The sequence below is a fragment of the Herpailurus yagouaroundi genome, unplaced genomic scaffold, assembly GCF_014898765.1.
Source record: "Herpailurus yagouaroundi ecotype Mexico unplaced genomic scaffold, PumYag 186, whole genome shotgun sequence".
In the NCBI taxonomy this organism is placed as follows: Eukaryota; Metazoa; Chordata; class Mammalia; order Carnivora; family Felidae; genus Herpailurus; species Herpailurus yagouaroundi.
Window position 1 is genome coordinate 33082975 of NW_024412417.1, and position 10985 is coordinate 33093959.

Genomic DNA, 10985 nt, shown 5'->3' on the forward strand with positions numbered 1-10985 from the left:
GGTTTTAAAACCTTTTGATCAAAAAATCAAATCGTATTGTCAGAGAAATTAGCCATTTGTCATTTTTTTTTTAAATTTTTTAAATTTTTTTTTTTTTTTTGAAGGAGAGAGAGACAGAGCATGAGCAGGGGAGGAGCAGAGAGAGAGGGAGACACAGAATTCGAAGCAGACTCCAGGCCCTGAGCTGTCAGCACAGAGCCCCATGCGGGGCTTGAACCCACGAACCATGAGATCATGACCTGAGCCGAAGTCGGACGCTCAACCGACAGAGCCGCCCAGGCGCCCCAGCCATTTGTCATTTTTAAGATGAACGATTTGAGTGACAGGAGATTCTTTCGGAAACTCACAGGGGGGCCAAAGTGAGACCTCAGCATCAGGTAAGTGCTCACCTGCCTGCTGTGGGTACTGACTGGGCTACCCACATTGGCTGGCCGGTCTGGCTTCTTTTTCTTTTCCTTCTCACTCTGGGTTCTGTGTTTTTATCCTACAGGAGGTTTCTTCTTGGGGGATATTCATGCTCTTGCTCTATTCTGCCAAAAGGAGATCTAAACAAGAGACGTTGGATACTCCTGAGGTTGGATGATGAATGTATAATGACTAAGACGTGGAGGCTAGAACACAGGCCTGTAGCAAGACTCTTGTTTTGATATCCCATTCACGCAGTTTAGTGAGTTCTGTGTGTTTTTAAATTGCGAGCACGTGTCTTGGTTGAACTTGGGTTGAATGTGATGTTTCACCAAATATCCTACTCTCGGGGAGCCTGGCTGGCTCAGTCGGTACAGCATATGAGTCTTGATCTTGGGGTCATGAGTTTAAGGCCCATGTTGGGTGTAGAGCATGCTTTAAAAATATATACCCTATTCCCAAGTTCTTTTCTAAGGTATGGCATGTTTATAATGAAAATGCTATGTTATCTAGCATATTCCTAACAGAATACTAACCAGGCATTGTTGAAAACTGAATCCTCCATTTAAAATTGTACATGCCAGGGATGCATGTGGGTGGCTGAGTCGGGTAAGCATCCAACTCTTGACTTTCACTCCGGTCGTGATCTCACGGTCGTGAGAGTGAGCCCCATGTTGGCTTCTACAGTGGGCATAGAGCCTGCTTGCGGTTCTCTCTCTTCCTCTCCCTCTGCCTCTCCCCCACTCACAGGTACTCTCTCTCTCTCTGTCTCCCTCTCTCTCTCTCTCAAAAAAAAAAAAAAAATATATATATATATATGCCTGAAGCTTAGAAGAAACTTCCTGCACACTAGCTGCTGACACCTTACTTTTGAAACTTGGTTTCTCCTCTGTGACTCATATCCTTCCAGTGCCCGCCATCAGAGAACATGCTCACATCACCACGGGACACCTGGTCCTGTACTTCCGTGTCAGGATGCTGGGCAAAGCAGTGGCTAGCCATAGAAGTATCTCCAGCAGCTATTCCTAAACCTGAACGCTGGCAAGAACTGAACTGCACACAGAAGAGACTGCAATCACACAAATGTATCCCACTACACCAAACGAAGCGTATTCCAGCTTAACTTCACCTACTGAGTCCCCGAAATGCCGGCATCCACGCCTTATGGGAGGGGAAGGTGGCGTGGAGCGACACAGTGATCTTAACCGTTTGTGGTGAAGTCCTCTTACTTTTGCAAATTCCACAAAAACACCCGACCCTGTGAAATCACTGTCAAAGGCTTCATCCATTGGAAAGAGCCAATGCACCTGATAGGGCCTGAAGCTTAAGCTTTCTTACCATCACCGTAAATCTGCTTCTCAGAACAGGAAAGGGACTCAAAGGCTAATGCTGTCCAAAGGTTAATTCTTGTGTAGATGGAGCCACCACTCCTTAATCCAGCGGGGTGCGATGGTTACACATTTAGTCATCTGAACGCAGAACAAGCCGACTCTGGAAAGTCACTTCTGAACTAACAGTTATTTACCGTGCGCCCCCTTGCCTAGGCACCGTGCCGAGCCAGAGAGAGTGGATCCCGGCTCCTGAAGGCGTCGTTGTTGGTAAAGTGGGTCTCTGTACCCTGCGTCATGCACCACATGTGAGAAATGAACAGTTTAATGGCACACTAACGGAGGCAGAAGTTCCTTCAGATTAGAGGGAGCGGTAGGGACAGGGAGGCAGAATGGTGGGGGAAGGTAGGAGGCAGTGATGCCCAAGCAGAGTTTAAGAATAAGGAGGGGCGGGGCACCTGGGTGACTCAGCGCCTGATTCTTGGTTTCAGCTCAGGTCATGAACTCACTGTTCGTGAGTTCGAGTCCTGTGTCCGGCTCTGAGCTGACAATGTGGAACCTGCTTGGGATTCTCTCTGTCTCTCTCTGCCCCACCTCTGTCTCCCTCTCTCTCATTCTCAAAATAAATAAATAAAAATTTATAATAATAAAGAAAAAAAGAATAAGGGGGGTTTAAGTGGAGAGGACGGATAGCAATGCCCTTCTACCTTTTCTCTGGGCTGTGATAGGTCAACTCCTGTAGTGATTTCCTAAAGCCTAAAGGCAAATGGACCAACCAGGTGAGTGAAAAGTATCCAGCGGGCAGAAGGAAGATGGAGAGTGTGTGCACAGAGGCCTCACTACAGCCAGACAAAGAAGTGATGAAATCCCCAAGCCCTCCCTTTGGAAATGTCACCAGTCTCTTTGCCCACGAAGCACCCTCTGGTGGAGATACCTTGGAATCCGAACTATAGAAATGATCCCTGAAAGTATAGTCTTTGATACCTTGTAATACAAATACACTCAGACTGAGCCTCTGGAAAAAGCCCCAGGCTTTTAACCTGCACTTCTCTAAGCTCTAGTAGCTGTGTGTTTTACTTCGAAATCTTGGAAAAGAGCTAAAGTGCTAACATAGTATGTACTTTATTACGTGTAGGCACATACAGAAATTAAACATAGGAGATGCAAAAAAAATGAAAGGAGAAAAATTTAGTATTTCCCCTCCTTACCCACTAGACCATCTCGCATACTCACGTTGCATCATTTTAGACACCTCTGAACACTGGTGTTGTCAAATTGTGCTTGATAGCAGTGCGGGGTAATGGTTAAAAATGTAGACTCAGGAGCCAGCTGGCCTGGGTACGAAGCCTGGCTGCACCACTTCCTAGCTGTGTAACAACTTTAGTAGCCTCTTTTAAAGAACATGAATGATAAAAAACCAGCTCTTGGAAAAGTTCATTACTATACAACATTGAAATTAGTGCCTGGCACCCGATAAGCGGATAAGCGCTTTGTAAATGTTACTTATTATTTTTCTCAGTGTCACTATTAAAAATACCTTTAAATCTGGGGTGACTGGCTGGCTTAGTTAGTGGTACATGTGACTCTTGATCTTGGGGTCCTGAGTTCGAGCCCCATGTTCGGCATGGACCCTACTTTTAAAAATACTTTTAAATCTTTTTTTTTTTTTTTTAAATTGTCCTTTAAAAATTTAAAAATCCCAGGTGGGAGGAAAAGGCAAGAGAAGTCTGGAAGGACTTCCTGTAAAAGATGTTCCTAGTTAAATTCGAATTTTCAGAGTTTGCAGAGTGAAGATGAAGGCAACAGAAGTCAGCTCAGCCCTTTCTTAGCTGAACTATGTTATTAAAACTTCTTCATAGATGTTGGGCTTTGCTCTTATGTCTACTTGCCGTCTTTTATCCCAACCCCTGTCCAGAGACCCTTTGTTGTTTCCAGGGTTTTTGCCCCCCCCGCTTACTGTGTAGAGGAATGTTGCTTCATGGCTGATGTTTGCTCACTCTCCCTTATTTGTCCTCGGTCAACCCCACAATCAAAAAGTAAAGCCAAGTCCACTTCCCAGCCTCCCCAGCCATCAGGGGTGGCCTTGGGACCCCTTTCTGTCCCAGAGGGGTAGTGGAAGTCCATGGGGCAGATGCTTCTCTTTGCTCTGCCCTATTCTTTCTGCCTTGGTTTGCACACAGAGCCTAAAAGCGTAGTGGCCATATTGACACCTCAAGGATGAAAGGGTCACGCTAAGGCTGAGGAGGAGGCTGGTTTACTGCCGAGTTCCCTGAAGGCTACACAAGCCTTGGACTTCCTTTTATATGAAAAAATACGTATCTCCTCACCCACTGTTGAGCTGCTGTTCCTTGGAGGTTTTGTTAATTGCTGCCAAACACATTCATGTATCTGGATTGGCCATGTAGTAAGGTCAATAGAGCTGAATGAAGAAAGGCCCGTTGGAGAAGGGTAGGCCCCTGAGGGTGTCCAAACCGTGAGAAACCCAAGAACTTTGCTCAGAGTTGCAGCTACTGTGGTGCTGGTTGTTGCTGCCATCTAGTGGCAACAACTTGGAACTAAAACGCTCACCTGGGCCACGGACTGTTTTTCCGCAGATCCTTCTTCTTTCCTTCCATCATTCGTTCATTCATCCATATACTCACAAACTCACATGTTCATTCTAAAGATATTTTATGAGAATGTACTGTATGTGGCGGGTCCTCATAAATACAATAAGGAAATACAATAATGGGGGAAACCTAGCTCCTTACCCTGCCCCCCCTTGAAACTTACACACTGTGGAAAGAGAGCCATTAATTAAATCAACATGAAAAATATGACTGGAAAGGGCTCTAAGAGAAGAACATGGTGCTATGAGAATTATTGGTAGGGATTTTCCTTATTGGGGAGATGGATAGGAGGTTAGAGAAGGCTTTCCTGAGGATGTTCCGACTGGCCTTAGGAAGGGAATTTTCTGGGCAGTGAGACCCGTCATGAAAGTGAACTCAGCAAAAGGGAGGGAGTGTGTTGAGTACAGAGGAATAAGAGAGGACCATGCGTTTAAATTATTACTTGGTATTAAGCATTCTAGTGGGTTTTTTTTAATGTTTATTTCTTTTAAAAGAAAGAGAGAGAGTGCAAGTGGGTTAGAGGCAGAGAGAGAATCCCAAGAAGGCTCCGGGCTGTCAGTGCAGAGCCTGACATGGGGCTTGATCTCACGAACCATGCGATCATGACCTGAGCCAAAATCAAGAATAGGATGCTTAACCAACTGAGCCACCCAGGTGCCCTTAGGCATTCTAGTTTTTTGAATTAAGACTATGGTTGTTAATTATAATGATTATAATATAATAATGACCTGATCATAAGCTGAAAAGATACAGGCTAACAGACAACTAGAGAACACTCAACCACCAACAGCGGAACACACATTCTTCTCAAGTGCATGTGGAACATTCTCCAGGATAGACCATATACTATGTCACAAAATAAAGCCTCGATAAATCTAAAAGGCAGGCTTCAAAGTATATATATAGTATGTTCTCTGGCCACAATGGAATGCAATTACTAATGAGTTAAAGTGAGAACTTTTTATATTTAAAAATATTGTTGGGGCACCTGGGTGGCTCAGTCAGTTAAGCATCCGACTTTGGCTCAGGTCATGATCTCATGGTTTGTGAGTTTGAGCCACACATCGGGCTTTGTGCTGACAGCTCAGAGCCTGGAGCCTGTTTCAGATTCTGTGTCCCCCCCCCCCCTTCTCTGCACCTACCCTGCTCGTGCGCTCTCTCTCTCTCTCTCTCTGAAAAATAATAAAATTTAAAAATTTTTAAAAATAAAATAAAAATGTTGCTAAAATTTACTATTTGGGGGGCACCTGGGTGACTTGAGAGCGTCAACTCTTGATTCCAGCTCAGATAATGATCCCAGGGTCATGGGACTGAGCCCTGTGTTGAGCTCCATGCTGGGTGTGAAGCCTGCTTAAGATTCTCTCTCTTCATCTGCTCCTCTCCCCAGCTTGTGCTTCCTCCCTCTCTTTCTCTCTCTCTCTCAAAGAAAACAACTTGCTATTTTTGAATTTTTACAATTTTAAACATTACAAAGTCTCAAGCTCTGGGTATCATAATATAAATTATTCAAATCCCATTCCCCTAATGGAACATTCAATTACGGCATAATGTACTTTGTAATGTGACCGTGTAACTCTTTATAGAATCAAGCAAAGCTTATGAAAAAAATTCCTTACCATCTTGGGGCTTTATTTCAAACACCTTGACATAAAATAAAGGGAGTAAAAATAATAGTACGTTACCAGTGAAATAAACAAAGGTGTGCAGTCCACTCAGGAAGCTGTGAGACAAGGTCTAGGGCACTGTCACTGACACCGAGAGAAGGGGATTGTTTGGGGGAACTGTGCGGCAGGTAAAGTCCATTCAAAATGGAGGCGGCTTTGTTGTGAGTGCTGAGGGCAAGGGGAGGCATCCGTAAAAGAAAAGCCTCAGGTTTGTGACATGAGCAACTAGAGAGACTGGCAGGGGCATTTCATGAGCTAAAGAGGAGTGGGGGGAACACAGGCTGAGTTCAATTTTGGAAGTATTGAATGTGAAGTGTCTGGGAAACATCAAATATGGTGGCAGGGGGGCCGATGAGAGGAGGTAGACAGGTGTACCCATGGGAAGAAGCATTCAGTGAGGTAGGAGGAAAAGCAGTAGAACGTGTTCTTCAAAATGAAAGAGAGGGATGGCTTGATCTCTCCTCCATGCTCACAAAACACTTGAAACTGCAACTCCAATAGCACCTACCTGATGGCATCAGAGGTATTTGGGAGTGTACGTATAACTCAGAATAGAGATCCGTGGAGGGAGGTTAGCAAACAGTTGTTCAAAAATTGCAGAAGTGATGCTAACATGAATGAACAAATGAAGAGGCACCTAGGGGAAGGGAAAGGCATTCCAGGTGCAGCCGGCGAAGTGGAGAACAGAAGGAAGAGAAAAATAAGAACGTGAAGAAAATTATTCCTCTTTATTTCTAGATTCCAGGGTCTATCAAGCCATGGAGGAAAGCTCTTGTGTATACGGCCAGCCCAACACCATTTGGAACCTCCTTCCTTCATGAAAACTGACAGCCCTTAAACAACCGAATGCAGCCTCTCTTATAAGAAGCTGGTCCCTTGGTCTTCCACGTGTTGGCATCTCATCAATAAGAGGTGGTAACAAACTCATCTCCAGCTGGGGTCTCTCAGACAACAACTCTAATGGATATTTTTAATTCATATGGAAATAAATAATTCTGGCCACTTCAGGAAAAGCAGTTTGTGATAAAGTTTGCCTCCTCTCTCTCTCTCCTTTTCTGTCCAGTTAACTTCCGTGACCTACTTCTCCTTTACTAAGTAGTTATCCTCTTCTGCATTTGAACTCATGGGTTGTCTACAAGCTTGTTTACTGTCATCATTGCTGGTTGCTTTTGCTTTGTTGTCATTTAAAAATTTTTTTTTTCCTTTCAACGTTTTATTTTATTTTTGGGACAGAGAGAGACAGAGCATGAACGGGGGAGGGGCAGAGAGAGAGGGAGACACAGAATCGGAAACAGGCTCCAGGCTCTGAGCCATCAGCCCAGAGCCCGACGCGGGGCTCGAACTCACGGACCGCGAGATCGTGACCTGGCTGAAGTCGGACGCTTAACCGACTGCGCCACCCAGGCGCCCCGCTTTGTTGTCATTTTAATGAGTTCACATGGTAGAAGTGGTGGGGAAAGTGAGGTCATGTGCTTGAGGGAAGGTGGATCAAGGTGGCCATGCACAAGTGGGGCTCATTTGTAAAACTTTTTTAAAGGACCATTTCTAACTCTCAAATATTTAGTTTTCAAATTTACCCCCCCCCCAATATTTTGTTTACTTCAGATTAAAAGTAGGATATATCTGGGTCAAAGTCTGCACTACATTATCTTAATTATTGTTGCAAGGTGTTAGACTGACTTTGGAACAGAAGGAAAACCTAGAGGAAAAAACACTTTGCAAGATATGACTTTTATCACCTCCCACTACAAATAAAATGAAAGGGAGTTTCCATTTGTATGGAACCCAGAAAACAATGTTTTTGCTGCCTCGGGGATCTTCTAAAGACTTTTGTAAGATATAAAGATAACATTTGTTCATCATATACAATTTGTTACTGGAGAAAAATGTACAAAAGAAAATGGAATCTCTTATAATTATATCACATTTAGGGAATCACCGTTCATATTTTAGAGCCTGCCCTAATAAACTTTTTAAAATACATAAATAATATCATCTAAGGCATAATTGTACATTTTTCAATTTAACACTGCAAAAGGAGTAACTTCCCATGTCATTAATATTTCTTATAATCATGACCATTGTTTAATATTTCCATCTAAAGGATGTAATCATAATCCATTTAACCTTTCATCTGTACATTTAAGTAAAACAGTAAGGAGTCTTAGTTTATAATTCTTTGTTTGAATTTCTAATCATTCTACATTTATGGAATGGATTACTGCTTGAATGGGTACAAACATGTTCAAGTCTCTTGGTGATCAATCATTCTCTTAATTACTATAGTATTTGCCAAGAAATGACTGTGACCAGGAACTATATAAAATACTGGGGATATAGCAGTAATTTTCCAGCATTTCTGGCATGCCCTGGACATAGGCTAAGCCAATTCTAGTAAGCAGAGAAAGCCATTAGACAGACACCTAAGTGCTTTTAGTTAGAAGCCATTGGATTGACATATACAGGAATGGAGAGTCCCAAGGATATATGGGGCACCAAAAGGGTCTTCTACTCTGTCCCACTTAATTTTTTGTCTCCATGGAATCTTAATTTTCAACATAAAGACAAAACTGACAACAACAACTCTGATCGATACTGAATAGGTGTCAAGAAACAAGAAACTGTTTTAGTCATAGCCTTGTGCCTCCCATACAGAGAGACCTGAATTGGGAGTCTTAATGAATGTTAACCTCTCTGGGTCCCAACATCCTGGTATAGAATGGTCGGAGGTAAGTAGAATGAATAGGCCTTCTTTACAACTCTTATTTTTCACCATTTGAATTTAGGGGTAGGGGAATTACTCTTTGTCCTCATTAGCTATATCAAAGCATTTCAAGGGGCTATTAATCTACTATCTAACCAGTTCAACTTATTCCATATATCTCTTTTGAGTACCTACTCTTTACTAGCCACTGTTCAAAGCGTTTTATATATATCTATATCTATAATCATAGCAATCATCTGAGAAAGTTAACATAAATCCCAGTTCATAGGTGAAGCTTCTGGTTCTGAGAGGTGATATGATTTACTCAGATACTTCTGACTTCCAAACACTGTTTTTTTTTTTTTATACTGTAGGACAATGAGTTGGTGACGACTATCTTAAGGAAAAGGAATGAGGAAGCTATAGTTGACTCCTCACTCTCAGCAAATACCGTGGCCACTGACACTGACCTGAGAGCAGCATGAGGCTATGGAAACTATGCCTTTCTCCAAATCCAGCCCATCATTCCAAGTGCACTTCTCTCTTTGGATTCGTGAGCATAACTGAAGAGGGTGCACGAGGGTTCTAGCGGATATCGATTAATTTTAAGTTTTCGAGCCCAGAGAATTCCTTGTTTTAACTAATCTCCCGTTAAACCGAAGCAAGGCATGGTCAACCACAACAAAGATGGCGGCAGCAACGTCTCCACGGCAACGGCGACGCATTTGTCCGCAAGCGCACCAACTTTTGTTCCGGCCTGCCATTTTGACGTCACTTCCGGCTCCGGCGGGCGGTGTGCGCGCAGCTCTTACTGTTGCTGCTGCGGTGGAGATCCCGGTCCTGGTGAGTGGAGTCTGAGTGAGTCTCGCGGAGGGACTCGGAGAGAATGGGGCACCAGCAGCATGGAAAGGGAAGGTGGGAAGAACGCGGCTGTTGTCGCAGTTGTGACTGAGCCTCGGTTTACCCAGCGATACAGGGAATATCTCGAGAAGCAGAAACTCTTGGATAGACAGCACCGTGTGGCAAAGATGCCGGATGGCACCGTGGCGCTACCCGTGCTGGGCGAGGCTCTCCGTGAACAGCACCTGCGGGAGCTGAGGAATTGTGTGGCCCCAGGCAGCACCTGTATAGTAACCCAGCTCCTGCATCCTGTTCCCTCCAAGAAGGCTCAGAGTTGTTCACCTGCCCAAAGGCTGTGTCTTGAAGTGAGTCGCTGGGTAGAGGGCCGGGGAGTGACGTGGTCAGCTGAGTTGGAGGCTGATTTGCCCCGATCTTGGCAACGGCATGGTAACCTCTTGTTGCTGAGTGAAGACTGTTTCCAAGCCAAGCAGTGGAAAAATCTGGAACCAGAACTCTGGGAGACTGTTGCGTCGGCCCTTGGCGTCCGTCGTGTGGCCAAACGAGGGCGGGTATCACCAGACGGCACTCGAACACCAGCCGTGACTCTGCTGCTGGGCGACCATGGCTGGGTAGAGCATGTCGATAATGGGATCCGATATAAGTTTGACGTGACCCAGTGCATGTTCTCCTTCGGAAACATCACGGAGAAGCTTCGAGTGGCATCGCTGCCCTGTGCCAGAGAGGTGCTGGTGGATCTCTACGCAGGGATTGGCTATTTTACGTTGCCCTTCCTGGTGCATGCTGGTGCTGCCTTCGTCCACGCCTGTGAGTGGAACCCCCATGCTGTAGTTGCCCTGAGAACTAATCTTGAGATCAATGGAGTGGCAGATCGGTGCCAAATACACTTTGGGGATAACAGAAAACTGAAGCTCTCAAACATTGCAGACAGGGTGAACCTGGGGCTGATTCCCAGCTCTGAAGAAGGCTGGCCCATTGCCTGCCAGGTGCTAAAACAGGATGCTGGGGGCATTTTGCATATCCACCAAAATGTGGAATCTTTCCCAGGGAAGAATCTCCAGCCTCTTGGAAGCAGTGAAATGGAGAAGGAGCATCGGCCTTATCCTCAGCAAATTATCACCAACCAAGGGACAAATGGAGCTACCGGGGATTCTAGGAGAAAAACACTGCCAGCCGCCACCAAACCAGAGTGGCAGAGATGGGCAGAATCTGCAGAAACTCGTATTGCCACCCTTCTTCGGCAGGTGCACGGGAAACCATGGAAGACACAAATCCTGCACATCCAACCAGTGAAATCCTACGCTCCCCATGTGGACCACATAGTCTTGGATCTGGAATGCCGCCCCTGCCCTCTAGTTGGCTAGAGAAGGTGGATCCTGAGACCCAAGGATCTACATGTGAGTGAACCTTAATACGT

General features: G+C 44.9%; 1 protein-coding gene across 9 annotated transcripts in view; it reads left to right on the top strand.

Moving 5' to 3' along the window:
• The first annotated feature begins 240 nt into the window (after window positions 1-240).
• The window catches only part of TYW2 (tRNA wybutosine-synthesizing protein 2), a 34824-nt gene continuing 24079 nt past the window's right edge, over window positions 241-10985 (top strand). For 5 of the 9 annotated variants that reach the window (XR_005796557.1, XM_040494382.1, XM_040494384.1 and 2 more), the window contains exons 1-2: window positions 253-377; window positions 9085-10965. Coding sequence is in view for 6 of the 9 variants with exons in the window: in XM_040494382.1 (XP_040350316.1) it covers window positions 9379-10932 (1554 nt within the window). In the remaining 3 variants the exon portion in view is untranslated. Of the gene's footprint in view, window positions 378-9084; window positions 10984-10985 lie in introns of all 9 variants that reach the window. The other 4 variants (XM_040494386.1, XM_040494385.1, XR_005796558.1 and 1 more) reach the window with 2 other exon arrangements.